The following is a 23,282-nucleotide window of genomic DNA, read 5'->3' on the forward strand; positions in this document are numbered from 1 at the left end:
GCAGAGGACTTGGACAAGCTTAGATCACAAACTAGATCATTTAGCTCTATTTGTGTGAAAGGATGTGGAGCATCATCATCAACAAACACCTGATCCTCTTGATCATCGTTGTCACTAGAGGAATCTCCCTCACTTATATCTGGAAGCTCTCCAAAGACAGGTACTGGGATTTCATCACAGTGAGCAACAGGACGGCGTGCTGATTCTAGATCAGGATACGCTAGGCAGCCCCTGTTCTTTCTGTTGATCCCAGTTACATTGACCGCACAGAAGTAGCAGTCGGTGACATGGTTTGCTGGCTCTCTCCAAACCATGGGAACTCCAAACTTAAGACAACTTTTCTTGCCTTTTGTCCATTGACGCAGATACTCAGTACGTGCTTTGCAAACCATATGTGGGGCCCAGGCTTTATCTTGGTCACCAAGCTTTATACCAAAATAGGCAAGGCACGCTTTATGAAGCTTGTAACAGAGTTCATGTTAGGTGCCAATGTGTATTCACCACAGATGTATCAGAATACATCAGTGTGATTTTTGCAAGCTCTTCTATGAGAAGCCATGGTATTCACCTCTGTGATAAGAATGAAGATGAGTCATTTACTGAAGGTATTTCAAGAAGAAAAACTGGGTAACATCCAAAACAATACACGATATAGATATACACCAAAAATGAAGTGCTTGTAAGTTGTAGATGTGTGAACAATAAAGCAACCATATATATAAAGATAAAGAAAAGGTGAAAAACAACAAAAGGTCATAGTTTAAAAAGTTGACCTGATAGAGCAAAACTAATGTTATATTTGAATTCTCCACCCCAAAATGATCTTAAAACAGCTTTAAAACCTTAGACAATTTTTTTAGTTGTTAACCAGTGTAATTAATCCTTGCTGGTTTATTTTTCCAGTAGTATTTTGAAATGATGGAATCTACAGATTTAAACTAAGTGAGTGTAGGTTGAATTGGAATCATCAAGAATAAGCTATTTATTTTTGGTAATGTTGACGTTTTAACAGTAGTTTTTCTGCCTGTGAGAGATATTGGTAAATTCATCCATCGGTCAAGGTCATCCGCAATTGTTTTCAACAGTGGTGTAAAATTTAGGCTAATCAGCTCTGACAACCTGGGGGGGGATGTGAATACCCAAGTATGTCAGGTGACTGGTGCATATAGGGATAGGTGATGTAGCGACTGCCACATCCCAGCCGCTGTTTTTAATGGGAAGAATACTTGATTTGGACCAGTTCATTAAGTAGTCTGATATATGGGAGAATGATCTGATTAAATTAATTGTTTCTTTTAATGACCTAGAATGGGATTTCTGATACAACAATATGTCATCTGCATATAAACTGATTTTGTGATGAGATGTTGGAGTCTTCTATACCTATAATGTTATTATTGTATATTGCATAAATATATTGCATATAATGTTATTATTCTGGCGAATGGCTGCTGCTAGGGGTTCAATAAAGATAGTACATAATGAGGGGGGGAGTGGGCACCCTTGCCTAGTTCCCCTGTGCAATGTAAAGTTTTGTGATGTTTGCCCATTAGTGATGACTGTGGCTGAGGGTGAGGTGTACAGAGTCCTAATCCAGTGAATAAATAATGGTCCGAAACCAAACCTCTCCAGTGCGGAAAACAGGTAGTCCCAGCTTACCCTGTCAAAAGCTTTCTCTGTGTCTAATGAGACTATGTATGTATCTGTAGATTGTGATAATGAGTACTGCATTAAACAACATAGTGTTAAGGTCCGCACTCTTTCACGTTCACCTTCTCCTGATGCGTTCTCCTCTCGAAAGGTAACGCTATGAGCGACTTCACTGTGTTATTTATGCTTCTCTCTCCATTTTACGTCTCCATCTGATCATCTCCTACTCCCCTGGCTCAACCTGTCAATAAACTGCACTTTATAACTGACGGCTGTGACGTCGACTCCATAGCAGGAGGGTGGTGGTATACAAATCCAGCTGCATTCAGCTTCGGGGCGCAAGAAAGGTGCACCCGACATGGTCCTTTCTCTTGTATTGAAGAGGAGCCACTGCGCATGTACAATTTATAACGAGGGTCTATGGCCAAAGATTTCTGTGCCCCGGGGCAGAAACACATCACCAATCAGATAACGCAGATGTATGAAACAACTTTACTCATCGTGAAATATTTAATATTCATCGTGCAAATTTGAATACGATTTTTAAGATTGTAAGATTTTTACACTCTGAACATGTTATATATACACACACATGCACAAACAGCACTTTTTGTACAGAAACATGCACTGATCGAGGTCAGAGTGATGGTGCACCTGCAGCGCGCACCTGAGCAGTTGGGAGTTTTGGCGCCTTGCTCAAGGGCACCTGACAGAGCTCAGGAATGTAAGCCAACACCCCCCCAGGTATCGGCCCAATTCCAATCTTGGAATCAGCGACCCTCCGATCCCTAAACCAAGTCCCTACAAACTGAACTACTGCCGCCCCCAAATATATTTATATATTTATACTTATAGTTCAGGACATTATGTTTTCTGTTTCTCTCTCAGGCCAGCACGGAGGTGCTGATGCATGCTTTTATCTCCTGTCGTTTAGACTATTGTAATGCCCTGCTCTCTGGTCTTCCCAAAAAGAACATACACAATTTACAATTATTGCAAAACTCAGCCGCACGAGTGCTGACGAGGACCAGAGGGCGGGAGCACATTACGCCTGTTTTAAAATCGCTGCATTGGCTCCCCGTGCGTTTCAGGATCGATTTTAAGGTTCTCTTATTAGTTTTTAAGTGTCTTAACGGTCTTGGCCCATCTTATCTATCTGAAATACTTTTACCCTATCAACCCTCGCGGACCCTGAGGTCCTCCGGTGCTGGTCTTTTAACAATACCTCAAGTTAGAACTAAAACTCACGGGGAGGCGGCATTCTATTATTATGGTCCCCGATTGTGGAATAGCCTCCCGGAGAGCCTCAGGGGCGCAGAGAATGTTGATATTTTTAAAAAGAGGCTCAAGACCCATCTTTTTAATCAGGCTTTTAACTAACTAGATTAACCTCATTTTATGCTTATCCCTATTTTTACCCTTTTTTATTATTACTCTACTTTATACTTTTATTATTAATTCTGTTTTGTTTATTTATTTATTTATTTATTACATTAGTTTATCCTGTTCTATTATGTTGTTTCATTTCAATGTTGTTTGATGTTTATGTTAGGATAAAGATTTATTTAATCTCTACTGTTTTATTCCTTCAGTTTTAGCTTCTAGACCTTTTATCTCATTCTACTATTTTAGTCCCTCGGTTTTCCAGTGTTTCCTCCTGGGGGCCTGCCACACCGGGAGCAGATTCTGGCCCACTGATTGGGGCGCTGTCCCATGGATGGCTTCGGCCCTGGTGGCTAGAGAGCTCTACACCTTGGTGTGGAGCCTCCTGTCTGCCTGGGCTGGGGTGGTCCCTGTGGTGGCGCCCCTTTCAGCCATGGGCCATGGCTCCTCCTGGTCTGCGCAGCCCCCAAAGGTAGCTTTTTCCTCACCTCAGATCTTGGTGCCCAGCCATGTCTCCACATCAACAGCCTGTCTGTGTGTGTGTGTGTGTGTGTGTGTGTGTGTGCGTGGGTGAAACTGTGTTGCAATGGGTATATTTGTGGGGGTGGGAGGTTTGGGGTTTTAATGGTATTCCTTTGTTTTGTTTTTTTTGTTTGTTTGGTCTTGCCTTTTGTTTTTATCCTCTGTGAGGCACTTTGTGTTGCACAAGCATGAAAAGTGCCATACAAATAAAATAAAGTTGAAGTTGAAAGTTATTTCTTGAATTTTCTTGTCCAGCTTAGTTTCTTGTTCTTTTTCCATTTTTTTTTTTTTTTTGCTGACAGAAAAGGAGATGATGTGTCCACGTAAAACTGCTTTTCCTGTTTCCCATGAAAGAGAGGGTGATGTTTCTGGAGTGTTGTTAATGTCTAGGAAGGATGCCCACTCCCTTTTTATAAAACTGTCAAATTCGGGGTCCTGTAACAGAGGAGTGTTAAGTCGCCATCTTGTACTGCGTTTGTGGGGGGGGGGGGGTGTGGTCCCCAAAGTACACACAGGTGTATGATCGCTAATGAGGATGGGATGTATATGTGATTCTAATATATTCTAGATTATTGAATTACAGACTAGGAAAAAGTCAATTCTTCAATATGATTTGTGGACTGGAGAATAAAAAGAATATTGTTTTTTAAAGGGATGTTGCAGTCGCCAACCATTGCCAAGACCAAAATCACCCATGAACTGGTTAATTACTGCTGTGGACTGCCAGGGACGTTTATTAGCAGGATTATATGTCTTGTCAATAGATGGATCAATTGTGGTATTGAAATCAACCCCAATTATTACGGGACAGTGAGACAATGAGGAAAGTGAGGAGAAGAAGTTATGGAAGAAAGCAGGGTTATCTTTGTTTGGTCCATACATGCTTGCAATGGTGACCGGATTTTTATTAACTGATATATTAGGCGCTGCCCAAGTAGCTGCCTGTTGCAGCAGCTCTCTCTTCTTTGTCCATTTCTTGTAATTTTTTTTGTCTCTTTTTCGTCATCTTTGTATTTGGAGTGGATCATTACTTTGAATGGTTCATTGTTGGTCATGGACACCAAACTTTTTGTGGCTTCAGCGATATTTTTACTACTTTTCTCCTGTGTTTGTCTGAAGACCCTACATGTAACCATGGCTGCATTGTTTACATGTGAAATTAGCTGTTAGCAGCCTGTAGCATGTCAATGCTAACTAGTGTAGGGCTTGAGGATTTCCCTCTGGCTGGGGAGGAGGAGGTGAGGACGACGTGCTGGTTCTCGGGTGAGAGCTGGGAGGTGACCTGTCCTTCCATCCATCGTTGTTGGGAACGTGGGATCTATCTCCAGTGGGATGGACGAGCTAGCCGTACTAGCCCAGCGGTAGAAGGGCTGCTGGAGTGCAGAGTGGCATTGTGCTGTTCACGGACATGGCTGACGGAGCTGACATTGGACGCCGGCGCCACATTGGAGGAGCTTCACCTGCTGTGAGCAGACAGGATCCAGGAGACAGAGACTGAACAGACTGCAGGGGAGGCTCAGTCCTGGACCCTGTGGAGGTGGAGACTGGCTGGGCTGGAGAGTGGTGGATGGGATGTTGTCATCTATTTTCTTATGGACCTTTTTGCACTTTCTATACACTTTCTTACTTTCGTTTTCTTGAATGCTGCTGTGACTCCTGAATTTCCCCTCGGGGATAAATAAAGTATTTTCTATTCTATTCTCTATTCTATGTTTATGATGATAAATCTACCTTCTTGGTCTGTAATTGTAGTGTTATGGGTAAATTTGTTTTTTTGTGTAACAAGATGGCAACCCCTCTTTGTTTTGAGTTATAATGGGCTGAGAATATTTGGGTATATTGTTGAGATCTTAAAGTTTTGTAAGTAAGTGGGGTTAGGTGGGTTTCCTGTAACAGGCATTTGTCTGCATTTAGATGAGTCAAGTGGTTTAATATTCTATTCCTTTTTGTTTGAGACCCCTCGTACATTCTAAGTTATTATACTGGCTGTTGTCATACAGCAAAAATTACAGTTTCAATTAATATGGAGACCTATATGTTAAATATTTTAGTTAAATCCTCCCTTTTACATATAAAGTCATAAACAAACATTAGAAAACAAACAAAAAAAACGAACAGTTTCCAACGATATCAAAGTGCACAAAAGAGAAAAGAAAGTTTGATGCACGAGAGTGAGACTAGTGAGGGTGTGCATTTAATTTATTCATTAATTAGTTGTATGATCAGGAGTGTGAAACTCATAATAACCATGGGGTCAGTTCGGGATCTCTGAACAGCTGGCCATCAATGTACAGTTTATCTACGGCTATCACTGCTCTCCGCTGTTTTGCGAGATGTTCTTTGCAGATGGGAAAAAGGATCTTACGAGGAGCCAGGATTTCTTTAGGGTACTGATTACTTAAACCGTAGTTGGTACCTTTCAGGTGAATGCCTTGTTTTTTAACCAACTCTTTGTGTTTATAGTGTTCCAATTTGGCGATGATAGGACGCGGCTGGTTGTTGGTGTTTTTAGCTGCACCGAGACGGTGAACGCCATGGAAGGTTATTTGTTTCAACGTATTGTTTGGGATTTTGAACTTGGTCGCCATAAAGTTTTTTAGTGCTTCCTCAGACTCAGTCAGGTTGTTAGTGGTGGATTCGTGGATGCCTGAGAATATCAAGTTGTCGCGCATGGAGCGTCCTTGAAGCTCTAACACAGTCTGTTTTAGTTCTTTGTTTACCTTTTTAATGGTTGTCATATCAGCTGTGAGAGTCTGGACAGCAGTTTTAAGTTGCTTGTTTTCGGTGGAGGGTTGAGTTATTTGTTTGTGACAGAATTCTAGGCTTATCCTTAACTCTTGAACTCAGGCATTGAGAGAGGAGAGGTGGTTATTTATGGCAATCAACGTATCACTAACCTCTATGCTGTTCGATGGGACTTCTGTTTGAGTTGGACAGTCCCAGTGGGAAGCTAGCGATAAGTTTGGTGAGGATTCTGGAGATCTGAGGGGTTTGGCGGACAGAGCAGAGGACGATTTTCCACTCCTGCCCATTTTGTGTTGTCGGTAGTAGTACCTGTCTATGAATTCCTCCAGCTGTTCCAGGGTTAGAGATTTTTGGGATTTCGAGCAGCGGTTTTTGGGGTGGGGGGCTGTTCAAATTTACTTTTAAAGTTTGAGATTTACAAGAGTTTTGTTTTGATTCACACACCAGTCTCGCAAGAACAAGAGTCACAGCGTCATCGGTGCAGAGAGCAGAGAGCTCGTGCAGCCAACAGTTTGTTTCTACAGTGGTGTGTAGTCTAAGTCCAGTAATTTCCTTTTTAATGACTCAATCATCACTCAAATCAGTTCAAGTCAAGTTCAAATTCAATCACTTGCCTCAGATTTTTTCAAGTATACTACTTCTCAGGGCTTACAGTGCAGTTCTTGCTAAAAACTTCAGTTTCAAATTGATTAAACTTGTGATTTTTAATCAATTGTCGATCGATTGTTTTCTCTCTGGAGCACTTTTTTTCTTCAACCTTTACCCCCTGACCCTGCACGTCACCTCTAACGCAGGTCAGTGGCGTCAAACATTTAAAAGACAAAAGGATCAACAACGACTTTCCAGTTTTTAAAGAAACTAACATGAAATGACAGTACTCCAATCATTTTTCCAAAATTAACAGATTAAACAAGTGTAAAATAATATCTTATACTGTACGTCCTTACTTATAGTATAGTGTGCTTTCTTCTGTCTAATTGAACTGTATCCAAATACTTCTAGGCTATAACACCCTCCCTCACTAAAAAAAATAAAATGTTGCCCACATTTTCTTTTTTACTAATGCAAAACCATCAAATGTTTTCTACAGAGAACATTTAACAGGTTTTGTGTACAGAATGTATGTTTAGTGGAATGGTCTACAACCACAAGTATATATTCCTCCCCTCACCTACTTCTCTTGAGATGTAGATAATCAATTGAGACCATCTCAAAAGGTGCAGAGGTCTCAATGCTCTTGATTGGTGTCCTGGTGTCTTGGTTACGTTTCTTTCTTTTTACACAGCAACACACTTTTAAGTAACAGCTGAGATCCAGTTGATTTCACCTCTTTTTGCAATCTCCAACGCGTTGCTGATGGATCCTAAGACTCCCTGCTGGCACTCCTCTGTGCTCTCTCTGATCATTTCTTCAATGGGTTTGGGTCTGCGTGATAGGAAATCTGCATCTGTGTTGGCTGTTCCAGGTCTGTACTTGCGTGTGAACCTATAATCCTCTAACTCTGCCACCCAGCGGTGTCCTGATGCATTGAGTTTTGCTGTCTTGGTACCATACGTCAGAGGATTATTGTCACTGTAAACAATAAAATGAGGTGCATGAGACAGATCATCTCTGAATCGCTCTGTTATGGCTCATTTTAGTGCCAAGAACTCAAGTTTGCCAGAGTGTAACTTGTAGTTTCTCTCTGGAAATGCTATGATAGGTGGGTTTGTTAGTTGTGTCACTATTTCGTTCAGAATGTCTGTCTTCATGGGCCTCTGTCCACTTGATGGGATAGGATGGAGCGAGCTGAGCAGGCTGATGACTCTGTTTTTTTGTCCTTGAGTCCATCTTTTGCTCAGATTTTGGCTTTGCTAACAGCTCATATAGGGGTTTACCAATCCTTGAGAAGTCTGGTATGTAGGGTTGGTAGTAACTGAGAAAACCCATCAACTTTCTCACCTCTAGTACAGTGGTTGGTGTCTCATGTCTTAAGGCTTGGACAGCTTTTACTTCCTTTTGGCTCATCTTGTATCCCTCTGCAGAAATCACACAACCCACATAATAGACCTCCTTTTTGAAAAAGTCACATTTCTTTGGCCTTAACTTGATGCCGCACTGTTTTTGTTGCTGCAAAACTTGCCTTACGTTCTGAACGTGCTGCTCAAAGTCACAACTTAACACCAGCACATCATCTAAGTAAGGGACACAAACTTCATCCCTCAGGTCTCCCAAACATCCTTCTATGTAACGTTGAAGGGCAGCTGGTACATTTGTCAGGCCAAATGGGATTCTGACCCACTCATAGAGTCCCCGAGGTGTGATAAATGCTGTGCAGGCTCTGCTTTCATGGAGCCTTGGTGATATGCTTTTCCCTGGTCCAACACAGTGAACCATGAATTGCCGCCAAGGTTCTCCAGAATCTCTTGTACCCTCGGGATTGGATGATGGTCGGGCATAGTTTTTCCATTTGGCTGTCTATAGTCAATGCACAAATGAAGACTCCCGTCTTTCTTCCGCACACAAACCACCGGAGAGGAGTATGAAGAGTGAGATTTCTCGATCCATCTGTAGGAGCCATAATGCAGTTTATATGTCACGTGGTGTTTGTGGTTTCTATGGTAACCAGCGGAAGTTTGGGTCACGGGACACAAGTGGTGAATGCCGGGTGTATTTAAAGGTGTGCTTACCTGCAGTCGGATGGAGAGAGGGGAGCGGGTAGCCGTAATTTTTGTTGACCGCTACGTTTTGCCTATTTTTTGGATTGTCTGATACATTGATGTGCTCGGATTCATTCAGTGTGTGCGGGAGAGCAAATCACCGCTTCATTAAAGCCAAGATTAACCAGATTCCGTGCCTCGGTGTGTCTCTGTGGGCTAGGCGGCAGCGCGTCAGACAAAGCCAGGACCCTTAACTTCCTCTCAAGCGACAAACAGGTTTGGAGTCGCTACACCATCCTTTACCCAGCAAGTCCTGTATGTGAGTTTTCACTTCTTGGTAGAGGTGTCGAGGGATTGCATTGTATGATTTCTGTACAGGAATGTCATCTTTTAATTGAATGTCCATCTTTAACTCTGGAATACATCCTGTGTCCCAATCATCCTGTGCAAAAACATCACACTCCTCTCGAAGCACCTGTTGTTGTTGATCCTCCGTCAGGTGACTCAGGTCCACTGGTGGGTCCCAGGGTTCATTTCCTGGATCAACTTTGTTGCTTTTGTTGAGATCTGGCACTGTTGTTAGTTGGTCATGGCTCCTTATCTTCTGCAGTTTTCACCTAGTGGATAAATTGCTTCTACACCATACAACCAACCTAGAGTTGTGCGACCACACAGAGTAATGTCTTTGTCAGTTAGGTTTTCAACAGTCACAGTTACTGTTTCATTTTCTTTGTCTGGAAGCTGAATCAACTGTTCTCTTATCATCAGTCCTGTTGGCCAGGGTGTCTCCTGATTTGGCTCCAACACCACATGTGACACACTCAGCACATATGGTGTTCAAAATCATCAGTAGCAACCAGAATTGGAACCATAACTGGTTTACCGCTCATTCCAGCAACAGCGTTTTTGGTCAGTGTAAACTCAATCCCTATCCATCCTTCATAAGGGATATCTGTCCCATTAGCAGCTGAGATATCAAGTGCATCTTCGTCAAGGAGCTCCTCCACTGGTCTCACTTCAACATCTGGTACAAATTCTCTTTTCCAGTTCGAACCAACAATTGAAACTTGAGAGCCTGTGTCCCATGATACAATGGTACTCACACCCCCTGTGAGGGGGTGAACAAGACATTTCTTTCCTACCAGTTTTGCGGCTTGCTGTTGTTTGCCAGTAAGAGATACTTCCAGGCTGAACTGGTTCACCTGGTCATCATTGCTGCTGCTGTGAACATGGATTTCAATCTTATTTACAGTAGCTGAAGTTGTTTTCTTACGACAACCAGCTGCCCAGTGTTCTGTGCTGCCACATTTGTAACAATGACTACATTTTCCCGCTAGATTTGACAACTGGCATTGCTGACATCGACGAGCAGGTGCTTCTCCTGACTGTGGTCGATATCTTTCATGGGCTGTTCACTCACACGCTGACTTTCATGCTTGGGGACCTGATTGAGGGTTGCTACTTGCATGGTCAGGCTCTGGATAGCCATATATATGGCTTTGTTACCTTGGTCCACCTTTTCCATCAGTGTGTCACGATTTTGTGTCTGATTTAACTTGCTTGGTTTTGTCGGTGTGCAGCTCACCTGTTCAGATTTCTCACTCTCTTCGCTTACAGCACCGTTTGATTTCTGAATCCTTGCCAGCTTTGTTTTTATCTTTTAGCACATCAATTTTGTCTTTTAGCTGCATCAATAGCAACAAACCTTCGTCTTCAAGCTTATTTCCAAGTACTGAATGGTGAGACTTCTTGGCTAACAAGTGTAATGATTTGGGAGCTGTTGATTGGATAGACAGGTGTGTATGCTTTGCTGTTTGCCTGACAGCCAGGCTGTGATGTCTTTACTAGTTTCCAGCTTCGCTGTAAGTAAGCATTTGGAATATAGTGCCTCCCATTTAAAGATATTATTTCAGAAAGTAATGTGCATCACTTCAGACCTTTGTTTAGCGTATCAGCATGCTGAAATGGCAGGCAGCAGGGATTAGGAGGAATGGGAAATGAGAAGAAAACATGAACCACAGTGACGCCTTGAATCTAGTACTGTGACGATTATGTGAGAATGTCTTGGTTTAGCATTAGCTCAATGTATTTACTGATATAAGCTGCAGAGTTGGTTGTTTGAATGTAACTGTTGATCAGTGTTCTTCTCTCCTTCCAGTACAGTTATGTGGGGCGTTGGCTCAATCCCGGTAGAGAGACGATTGGCGCTTTGGATTTGGGCGGAGCTTCCACTCAGATCACCTTCCAGACTTCCAACCCAGTGGAGGACAAAAACAATGTGATGGAGCTGAAGCTGTATGGACAAACCTACACACTGTACACCCAGAGCTTTCTCTGCTACGGACAGGACCAGTTCCTCAGGAGACTGCTGGCTCATCTCATAAAGGTAAACGCTCAAACCCTCACAGACAGAGTGTCTCTGTTTCCTCAACCTTCATCCCCCTGAAAAGAAGAGTTCTTTGTTCCAAAGGAGAAACTAAGCTACTTTCTTGCTAAGAGCTCAGAAAGAGAATCGATACCACTCACCTGTCTTTTCTTTTTGTAACACAATAAAGTTCAAGTTTATTACTCCAGCGGAACACAATGTTGTGTTTCAGTCATAGAGTGCAGCTTTAAGATGGAGTTCAAAGAGAGAAGGACGTATTCGAACAGTCTCATGCTGACTCCTCTCCCAGACCTACAGACTCAAATCCAATTACCAGTGTGGCTCCAGTGAGCACTGATCTCACACGTGAATCTCTCAGTTGTAGTAATGTCAAGAGTTACCTGTTATAACTGTCACTATATCTGTACAACATTCCACTGTTACTTGTTGAAGCAGATGGTGAAGTGAGGAGCCCATGCCATTCCACTCAAAATGATCAAACATCCATCACTCATTCTACTATTTATTTATTTTTTTTAAATATATATATATATTTTTATTATTATTTTGGTGCGCTCTTTTTTTTTTTTGCCCAAAACACAATGCATTTTGCATGGACACCCCTCTCCTTATTTCTATAGGCTACTATTCGCATGGATCGGTGTGGTGGAACAGGAGGGTGTGTATGCACCCAAACTGAATGTAAAGATTTTGATAAAGGACTTTTTCAATGACAATGACATCTATGGAGGGTGCAACTACGGTCTCCCTTGGGTTTCCAAAATCATCTGTGGAAGATCATTGACCTTCTATGTGTTTTGATGAAGATACTGACCCGAAGAGTAATTTCTTTGAGTGTGGTAATACAGACAACAACTGTTATTATACGAAGGAGCTGTTTAATAACATTAAATCAGATAATGGTATTTCAATTATTCATTTCAATGCCAGAAGTCTATATGCTAACTTCCAAAGTATTAAGGATTATATAAGTCTGTTTACCACACCTTTCAATGTGATTGCAATCTCAGAGACTGGGCTTAACTTGGAAAAAGGAGTGGACTTTCAGTTAGAAGGATATGATTTGAACTTCATGAACAGAGCAAACAAGATGAGAGGGGGGACAGCTCTGTATGTAGATAAAAGGTTAAAGTACTACATAGTGGAAGGCATGTTGTGAATGCTTAACCATAGAGATTGTTATGGAAAAAAAGGAAAAATATTATTGTCAGCTGTGTTTACAGAGCTCCCAGCTCCAGCATTGAAGTATTTCAGGATTGGATGGAAGACATGTTTACAAAGATGGAGCAAAAGGTCACGTTCATTTGTGGGGATTCCAATATTGACTTACTTAATCCTAACACGCTGTCATCTGCGGATGAGTTTATTGCTGCTGTCTATAGTATGACTTTATATCCTAGTATCACCAAGCCTAGTAGAATTTTGTGTCATTCTGCTACATTAACTGATAATATATTTACTAGTAACATGGAAAACAATATAGTGAGTGGATTATTATTGAATGATATCAGTGACCATTTGCCAGTTTTTGTGATTTATTATTGTGATTATAGTATGAAGAAGGTTGTAGAATAGTATGCGCTATGTGAGAGTAAGAACGGACGAAGCACTTGATGCATTTAAAACTGAATTGATATCCCATGACTGGAGGAATGTGTATGAAGCGGAGGATGTTAACTCAGCATATGATACTTTTAAAAATTCATTTCTACTACTGTATGACAAAAACTGTCCTATGCGACATTGCAGGAAGAAAACAAACTGTTCTGATAAGTCCTGGGTCACAAGGGGGTTGTTAAATGCCTGTGAAAAAAAGAATACCCTATACAGAGATTTTATGAAACATAGAACTAGTGATAAAGAAATCAAATATAAAACATATAAAAACAAGTTAACTGATATTATTAGGAAATGTAAGAAAGACTATTATAATGTTTTATTAGAAAAGAAAGAAAATAACATCAAAGGCACTTGGGATATATATTAAGAAAAATCATCAGAAATAGAACAAGCAACTCAGGCTACCCAGATCTTTTTGTTGATGATGAGAAGGCAATCACCAACATGAATGATGTGGCTGAGGAGTTTAATAATTTCTTTGTGAACGTGGGACCCCAACTAGCAAAACAAATAAAACCTCCACAAGGGGGAGATGTTTTTCAGTATCTAGGTGAAAGAAATCCAGATACAATCTTTTTAAGGGAAACAGATAGAGATGAAATAATTAATATTGTCAACAAGTTCAAGAATAAGACATCAAAAGATTGGAATGGTATTGATATGACGGTGATCAAGAATGTAATAATTGCTATTGCCATTCCCTTGTAAAATGAAAACTGCTAAGGTGATCCCATTGTACAAAGCTGGTGATAAAAATCTTTTCACTAATTATAGGCCAGTTTCCATGCTCTCTCAGTTCTCAAAGCTTTTAGAAAAGTTATTTGATGTACGTTTGGACAGTTTCATTGAGAAGCATCAGCTATTAATGGATTGCCAGTATGGGTTCAGAACGAACCAATCAACTTCAATGGCTTTAATAGAAAATAGAAAATACTTTATTTATCCCCGAGGGGAAATTCAGGAGTCACAGCAGCAATCAATAAAACCAAAGTAAGAAAGTGTATTGAAAGTGCAAAAAGGTCCACAAGAAAATAGATGATGACAGCCCATCCACCACTCTCCAGCCCAGCCAGTCTCCACCTCCACAGGGTCCAGGACTGAGCCTCCCCAGCAGTCTGTTCAGTCTCTGTCTCCTGAATTCTGTCTGCTCACAGCAGGCGAAGCTCCTCCACTGTGGCGCCGGCGTTCGATGTCAACTGTCAGCCACGACCGTGAACAACACGATACCACTGGGCTAGCACAGCTAGCTCGTCCATCCCACCGGAGATAGATCCCACGTTCCCAACAACGATGGATGGAAGGACAGGTCCACGTCGTCATTTCCCAGCTCACACCCGAGAACCAGCACGTCGTCCTCACTTCCTCCTCCTCCTCAGCTCGAGGGAAATCATCAAGCCCTACACTAGTCAGCATTGACATGCTACAGGCTGCTAACAGCTAATTTCACATGTAAACAATGCAGCCATGGTTACATGTAGGATCTCCAGACAAACACAGGAGAAAAGTAGTAAAAATATCATATCATATTAATAGAATTAGTTGAAGAATTAACTCAGTTCAACAGACTAGAATATGCAGTAGGGATTTTTATTGATCTGAAGAAAGCATTTGATACAATTGATCATGGTATTTTATCACAAAAGATGGAAAGTTTGGGGATTAGAGGGGTGGGTATGATTGGTTAAGTAGCTACATTGGGAACCGAAAGCAGTTTGTTCAAATGGGTGAGTACAGATCAACTAGCTTGGATATTACATGTGGCGTGCCGAGAGGTTTCAATACTGGGGCCCAAATTATTTATTTTATATATTAATGATATATGTAAAGTATCTAGTATTGTGAAATCTGATTTTATTTTAGGGGGCGCTGTTGCGCGGAGGCGATGTAGACGTGTTTCGTGCAAGCTCCGTGGGGTGATTTCTTCATTTCAACAAAAACAGACTTTTCTTTTTCTTTTTTTTTCCAACTCTCTGCTCTACCAAGCTTTTATCTAGATATTTAATCTACTTCCAATCAAGTTTGAGTTCATTCTGGAATGAATGCGCTGCCAGGTGGCTGCAAATTGTAGTAGCTCTGTCTTAACTTTTGTGATTTTTTGTAATATATACGTCTTTTTGGTTTGCCCAAGAGGATTTCTGACACTGATTCAGAGGCTGTGCTACACAGGAGATTTTCTGGATATTTTTTGGCTTTTTCAAGACTTGTTATGATGAATCTCCATGGCAACGAGACTTGTTTACCACCGGGATCAACTGATAATACTGATAATGCTCTCCAAACTCAAGATCATCAGTGAAATATCACCTCAAATCCCAATGGAGTTGAAAAGAAAGAGAAGAGGATGCAGGGCAGGAGTGAGGCAGAGAGAGAAACGGTGGAGATTTAAATCGTTTCTTCCAACTGTTGTGATGGGTAACGTAAGATCGCTAGCTAACAAAATTGACAAGCTCCGGATGCTAACCAGGTCTCAGAAAGAATACAGAGAATGCAGTATCATGTGCTTTACTGAGACGTGGTTGCATGAACACATTCCAGCCCGTAATGCTATTTCTATTTCACTTCTATATCTATTTCAGTTTTTTTTTTGGGATTAGTCATTTTTCATTGGTTGTTGAGATTGTGTTGGTTGACTTTTTGTTTTGCTCTGGTATAAATGTTGTACAGTAAGAAGGTTAGGCGCATAAAAGCTAAGTAGCTTCAGCCTAAACCTTTTAGGTCAACATGGTTTTCAGTGGTGTCACTTTGGTTGGTATACTTTTAAATATGATCCAAATAAACTAATAAATAAACTAATAAATAAAATTAGCTTTATCTGCCAAATTTACAAACTCCCAGCTGTTTGCAATCACCAAGTCAAACCAGAACAATTACAACGGCCTGGCACAACTAATGAACAACAGGTGAGTTCTCCTGGTTCAACACAAAAAGCCACTTTGGTGACTACTGCAGTCTCAGAATGAATCAGGCCCCTGAAACAGAATAGTTTAAAAGAAAACAAGCCTGCACACCCGATCTAACTAATCACAGGCTTCATTAGTTCGTCAGGTGTGTTTGAGATAGAGGATATCTAACGGAGGTCTGTTGATGGTGACGTTTGGCTGCACGTTCCAGGAAGTTAGAGAAGAGACCCTGCACAAACAAAGACATGTAATTGACATCAAAAACATGTAAAAGACATTTTCCGTTGCTAGGCGCTGCCCAAGTAGCTGCCTGTTGCGGCAGCTCTCTCGTCTTTGTCCGTTTCTTGTAATTTTTTTGTCTCTTTTTCGTCATCTTTGTATTTGGAGTGGATCATCACTTTGTATGGTTCATTGTCGGTCACGGACACCAAACTTTTTGTGGCTTCGGCGATATTTTTTACTACTTTTCTCCTGTGTTTGTCTGGAGATCCTACATGTAACCATGGCTGCATTGTTTACATGTGAAATTAGCTGTTAGCAGCCTGTAGCATGTCAATGCTAACTAGTGTAGGGCTTGATGATTTCCCTCGAGCTGAGGAGGAGGAGGTGAGGACGACGTGCTGGTTCTCGGATGTGAGCTGGGAGGTGATGACGTGGACCTGTCCTTCCATCCATCGTTGTTGGGAACGTGGGATCTAGTCCCGGGGGATGGACGAGCTAGCTGTGCTAACCCAGCGGCATCGTGCTGTTCACGGACGTGGCTGACGGAGCTGACATCGGACGCCGGCGCCACATTGGAGGAGCTTCGCCTGCTGTGAGCAGACAGGATCCAGGAGACAGAGACTGAACAGACTGCTGGGGAGGCTCAGTCCTGGACCCTGTGGAGGTGGAGACTGGCTGGGCTGGAGAGTGGCGACGAGTGGTGGACGGGATGTCGTCATCTAATTTCTTATGGACTTTTTTTGCACTTTCTATACTCTTTCTTACTTTTGTTTTCTTAAATGCTGCAGTGACTCCTGAATTTCCCCTCGGGGATAAATAAAGTATTTTCTATTCTATTCTATTCTATTCTATTCTATGTAAAAGAAACAGTGGCTGCACTACCTGCAATTGGCAGACAGAGGTCGACATCAGCTACCAGAGTCCTGAGGAGGCAGGAGGTCAAAAACCAGTGAGTGACTAAAAAGACCTGCAGCAGGAGTTGGTGCAGCAGGTTTCTCGTTGACCAGTAAGGAGAATGGAAGATGTCACTGCATGGTCATGTTTTCACAGCAGAAATCAACACATTTACAGCCTGGTTCAAAAAACTTCCCCCGTCTGAATCGTTAATTTCATTACCAGCACACACTCCGAAACAAGAGCTTTCAGGGCTTATTTTAATTTACAAAAACAGCAATAAAATAAAACATATTCATGTTACGTCTGTGAAGATGTTCAGAGCCACCCTCTTGTGATTACAAATCAAACTTCTGACTGATAATTAGGGCAAGAAATAGACTGAGTCAAATCTGAGTCTGGGACTTCAGAACTAGATCACTTACTCCCGTTTCAGACTTGAATCATACAGATATTATTATTCTACAATTTCATTAAGCAGACACTGTGATACAGTGACACAAGCAAGAATTTAGACAGAAGGGAAAGAAAATTTTAGTTAGTGTGACAAAGTGCTACAACTTATTTAGCTGCAGGTGCTGCCATTAAGTGAAGAAGTGAGTTTGTCATGTAAATAATGTAGTCACAGCTAACCACAAATAAAAGTCACTTCAACAATATTTTTAACCTTTAAAACATTCAGTAATTACTGCTGAAATTTCAGTAGGAGACCTTCCGACTCATTCTACCTCTGAGGACAAAGAGGAGAGGGCTCAGACTAAGGGGTGTTCCCTGAACAGATAAGTCTTCAGACATATCTGAAAGTAGAAAGGGACTCTGTGGATCACATAGAGTTAGGTAATTCATTGCACCATTTGGGCACAGCAGAGGAGAAGAGTCTGGCTAGAGATTCAGAGCCATGCTGGGCTGGGAGCATTAGGCATCTTTCACAAGCAGAGCGTAGAGGGCGAGAAGGAGGTGTTACAGACGGAGGTGTTTTGTGACCTCCAGCTCACCCAACGAGCTCTCACTCAGCTCACCTGTCCTCAGTGCACCCAGCTGTTGCTCATCAGCCTGGGCAGTCTGAAAAAGGGAGACCTTTCCACTTTGGCCCTCCTCACGTATCACGTATCATGTATCGCTGTTTCAATCAATCAATCAATCTTTATTTATATAGCGCCAAATCATAACAAATGTTATTTCAAGACACTTAACAAAAACATTTACAGGTCTAGACCCGTAAATGTTAATAAAATTTTATTAGCAGAAACCCAACATCAAGACAAGATAAGGAGTCTTATCTTATCTTAATCCACCATGAGTACAGGACTTTGCAGCATTTAGCAAGTTACAATGGCAAGGAGAAACTTCCCTTTAACGGGCAGAAACCTCGGACAGAACCAGACTCATGTTAGACAGACATCTGTCTCGACTGTGTTGGGGTTAGAGAGAGACAGATAGAGGAGAGAGAGTGGGAGAGAGGGGGGGGGGGGAAGGAGGGGGGGGGGGGGGGGGGATAGGGATACACACACACGCACACAGACACACACACAGACACAGACACAGACACACACACACACACACACACACACACACACAGAAAGGGAGAGAGAGAGAAAACAGACGCAGTCTGAAGTTTGGCGCTGTGGCGACAGTTAAGGTGAAACCAGCAGGCCAAATCCAAAGCTGTAGTAGCTGGTTTCGGACAGGAGCACAGCAGCAGGCCGTCTTCTTCACCGATCCCCAGGAACCTACAAGACAAACTCAGACCCTCCCAGAGAGGTGTATGGTCAGTAACTATAACAGGACAGTAAGACTAGAAGTTAGACTGACAGAAAAAGAGGGAAACAGGAGCCCTGTGTGTCAGTTCCCCCCAGCAGTCTAAACCTATAGCAGCATAACTAAGAGCTGGTTCAGATCTGATCCAGCTCTAACTGTAAGCTTTATCAAAAAGGAAAGTTTTAAGTCTACTCTTAAAGGTTGAGACCGTGTCTGCTCCCCGGACCTCAACCGGTAAGTTATTCCAAAGAAGAGGAGCCTGATAACTAAAGGCTCGACCTCCCATACTACTTTTAGAGACCCTAGGTACAACGAGCAGACCAGCATGTTGAGAACGCAAAGACCTAGACGGATTATACGGAACAATTAAGTCTTTAAGATACGATGGCCCGATGCCATTAAGCACTTTGTAAGTCAAAAGAAGAATTTTAAACTCTATCCTAGATTTTATAGGTAACCAGTGTAGAGACGCTAACACTGGAGAGATGTGCTCTCTCCTCCCAGTCCAAGTCAGTACCCGAGCGGCAGCATTCTGAACCAGCTGAAGAGTCCTAATAGACTTATTAGGACAGCCGGATAAAAGAGAGTTACAGTAGTCCAGCCTAGAAGAAACGAAAGCATGGACCAGTTTCTCAGCGTCGCTCCGAGACAAGATGTGTCTAATTCTCTTGATATTGCGAAGATGAAAAAATGCCGTCCTTGAGACCTGTTGGATGTGAGAGTTAAAGGACAGATCCTGATCCAAAAGAACTCCCAGGTTCCTGACAGTGGTGCTGGAAGCCAAGCTGATGTCGTCAGAGGCGGCGATGTTGTTCAAGAAAGCTTCTCTGAGATGTTAAGGTCCAAGAACAATGACTTCAGTCTTCTCTGAGTTCAGCAGTAAGAAGTTTCTGCTCATCCAGGACCTTACGTCTTTGAGGCATGCTTCAAGTTTAGATAAGCGGTTGGTTTCTTCAGGCTTCATTGACAAGTAAAGCTGAGTGTCATCTGCATAGCAGTGAAAGTTTATGGAGTGTTTCCTCAATATAGTGCCGAGAGGAAGCATATACAAGATGAAAAGAATCGGTCCGAGCACTGAACCTTGAGGAACTCCATATTGCACCCTGGTGTGAGAAGAAGAGACGTTGTTCACATGAACAAACTGATGTAGATCCGAAAGATACGATCGAAGCCAGGCTAAAGCGGTTCCTGAGATACCAAGAAGACTCTCTAATCTCCGCAGAAGAATGCAATGATCAATAGTGTCGAAAGCGGCACTAAGATCAAGCAAGACAAGCACAGAAAGAAGACCACTGTCCGAAGCCAAAAGTAGATCGGTGGTTACTTTCAGCAGCGCAGTCTCAGTGCTGTGGTGGGCTCTGAACCCAGACTGAAAGACCTCAAAGAGACTTTTGCTATGAAGAAAATCACAGAGCTGATTCGCAACAACTTTCTCCAAGATCTTAGAAACGAAAGAGAGGTTAGATATCGGTCTGTAGTTGACCAAAGAGCCTGAATCAAGTGTAGGCTTTTTAAGAAGAGGCTTAATAACAGCAACTTTAAAAAGTTGGGGCACGTAGCCCGACAGTAAAGACGCATTAATCATCCTTAGTAAAGAAGATCCGACCAAGGGAAAGACTTCCTTCAGCAGCCAAGCTGGGATGGGATCCAGAAGACAAGTTGATGGTTTGGCTGAAGAGACAGTTAAATCCAGCTCTGACAGGTCCACAGGCGAGAAGCAGTCCAGGAGTATATTAGCTCTAAGCGACGTTTCCGCAAATTCGCCATCAATCGAAGGTTCTATCATGGTTGCATGTAACACGCTACTAATTTTATCTCTAATTTTTAATATCTTATTGTTAAAAAAGCTCATAAAGCCCTCACTGCTATAGAGGCGATAGAGGAACGCATGGCTCAGTAGAGCTATGACTGTTTGTCAGCCTGGCTACAGTGCTGAAAAGGAATCTAGGATTGTTTTTATTCTCTTCTATAAGAGTCGAGTAGTGAGTTGCACGCGCAAGTCGCAAAGCCTTTCTATATTCATTTAGACTATTTTTCCAACGCGAGCAGGATTCATTTGTTTTAGTCGAACGCCATATTCTTTCTAATTTCCTCGATTGTTGTTTGAGCTCACGAGTTTGAGCGTTGTACCACGGAGCGGAACGATGTCGTCTGAGAGTCCTCTGTCTGAGCGGAGCAATTGAATCGAGGACGGCTTGAAGAGAACCCGTGGTATCCGCAACAAGTTGATCAAGCTGAGAGGGAGCACAAGAGCTCTCTGCAAAAGTAGAGCAAGAATTCAAGGTAGCAGGAATAGCTTCCTTGAAAATGTCTACAGCTCTGTCAGACAAGTTCCTGGACAAGATGATTTTGTTCGCAGGTGAGAAATCCGACAGCAAGAATTCAAAAGTAATGAAGAAATGATCCGACAGAAGAGGATTCTGCGGCAAGACAGCCAAGTTGACAGGTTCCACGCCATAAGCAAGAACAAGATCCAAGGTGTGGTTAAAGCGATGAGTAGGATGGTTCACAGACTGTGTGAAACCAAAAGAATCCAGTAAAGACATGAAGCCAATACAAAGACTATTGTCAACGACGTCCACATGAATATTAAAGTCACCGACAGTGATAATTTTATCCGACAGAAGAACGATATTAGAAAGAAACTCTGAAAAGTCGGAGAGAAATTGAGAGTACGCGCCAGGAGGCCGGTAGACGATAACAAACAAAAACGGTTGCGCGGTTTTTACAGCTGGATGCAAGAAACTGAGAAAAAGACTTTCAAAAGAGCTAAAGCCTAGTTTAGGTCTAGTGCTAATATTAAAGCTAGAGTTAAAGATAGCTGCCACTCCCCCCCCACGGCCTGTGTCTCGAGGGTTATGAGTATTAAGGTGACTGGGAGGAGTGGACTCGTTTAAACTAACATATTCACCCTCACACAGCCAGGTTTCAGTCAGAGCAAGTAAATCAATGTGATAATCTGATATAAGTTCATTAACTAGCACAGCTTTAGATGATAAAGATCTAATATTTAACAAACCACATTTGACTTTAACGTCATGTGGTTCATCCGCACCGGAAGTTTTAATTTTTATAAGATTATCATAATTCACTCCTTTATTATTATTATTATTATTATTATTATTATTATTATTATTATTATTGTTGTTGTTGATGTTATTATAATTATTGTTGTTATTGTTATTTTTATTGTTATAGAAAAAGGGTCTCGGTCGGGGAACCGACACAGTCTCTATGTTACAACAGGAGTGGCTGGGAAACTGCACTAAGGGAAACGCAGAGGAGCGTGTAGGACTGCTGCTCTGCTGCCTGGTCTCCACTCTGAGTTGTCAGATGGGTAAACTAATAAAATCAGCCAGATTTCTAGTTAAACGAGCTGCGCCATCCAGAGTGGGATGAACGCCATCTCGGCTAATTAGACCAGGCTTGCCCCAGAAGGATCGCCAGTTGTCAATAACCCACGCCATTATCTGGACACCAGTTCGACAGCCAGCGGTTGAATGAGGAGATGCGGCTAAACATCTCATCATTTGCCCTATTTGGCAGGGGGCCAGAGAAAATTACCGAGTCCGACATAGTTTTGGCCAAAGCACACACCGACTCCACATTAATCTTTGTGACTTCCGACTGGCGACGTCGGGAGTCATTAACGCCGACATGTATAACTATCTTACGAAATCTACGTTTATCCTTTGCCAGCAGTTTTAAGTTGCCTTCAATGTCGCCCGCTCTGGCTCCCGGGAGGCACTGAACTATGGTGTCTGGCGTCGCTAATTTCACATTCCGTACTACCGAGTCACCAATCACCAGAGTGTTGAGTTTCTTAGCAGGTGTGTTGCTAAGAGGGGCATATTTATTGGAAATGTGAACGTTACGGTTATCCGGCGTGCGATTTTTATGCTTGCGGCTATGTTTCCCTCTCACGGTCACCCAGCCACTACATCCCGGCTGCTCGGGATCTGCCGGGGGGGAGGCTAAGCTAAGACGGCCCGCACCGGCTACAGGGGGCTGGCTAGCATTAGCTAAATGTGGCCTAGCTTCGGTGCGGAGCCGCGTCTCCAATTCAGTAACCCTCGCCTCCAGAGCTACAAATAAGCTACATTTAATACAAATATCATTATCCGTAAAGGAGGAAGAGGAATAACTAAACATCTGACACATTGGGCAGAAACGAGCCTCAGAAGGAGAGTCAGAGTGAGAGCTGGAGCTAGAGTGAGAAGACATCACTAGTGCTGGGGAGCTAAAAGGCTAACAGGAAAACCAGTCGTCAGAACACCGAAAAGTGTACACCCTTGTGGGAAAAAAGGCAGAGTGCTTGGTGTAAGCTACTATAGATCGATAAGATGGTAAGTTTGAAAAGAGTGAAAGTCTGTAACAGGGAAAACAACATAGATAGATTGAGAGCGAACGACACGACCGTGCTGTACACAGAGTAAAGGAAAAACCGGAAATGATACCACACACTCACGTGACCGCTCCAGTTGGCCTCCTCAATGGGACCATTGTACAATACCATGTTTACAGCCTATGTACAATACCATGTTTACACATGGTATTGTACAT

At 42.4% G+C, this 23,282-nt stretch overlaps 1 protein-coding gene and 1 pseudogene across 1 annotated transcript in view; one reads left to right on the top strand and one right to left on the bottom strand.

Moving 5' to 3' along the window:
* LOC141791112 (ectonucleoside triphosphate diphosphohydrolase 2-like) overlaps positions 1–23,282 on the top strand; it is a 52,026-nt gene that overhangs the window by 16,320 nt on the left and 12,424 nt on the right. Inside the window, exon 4 of the mRNA XM_074671342.1 lies at positions 11,098–11,325. Within this exon, the coding sequence (XP_074527443.1) occupies positions 11,098–11,325 (228 nt within the window). The remainder of the gene's footprint in view (positions 1–11,097; positions 11,326–23,282) is intronic.
* Positions 21,899–22,943, bottom strand: LOC141789994 (uncharacterized; annotated as a pseudogene).

The sequence above is a fragment of the Halichoeres trimaculatus genome, unplaced genomic scaffold, assembly GCF_033239565.1.
Source record: "Halichoeres trimaculatus isolate MK-OKI-2021-1 unplaced genomic scaffold, fHalTri1.1 fHalTri1_scaffold_5, whole genome shotgun sequence".
In the NCBI taxonomy this organism is placed as follows: domain Eukaryota; kingdom Metazoa; phylum Chordata; class Actinopteri; order Labriformes; family Labridae; genus Halichoeres; species Halichoeres trimaculatus.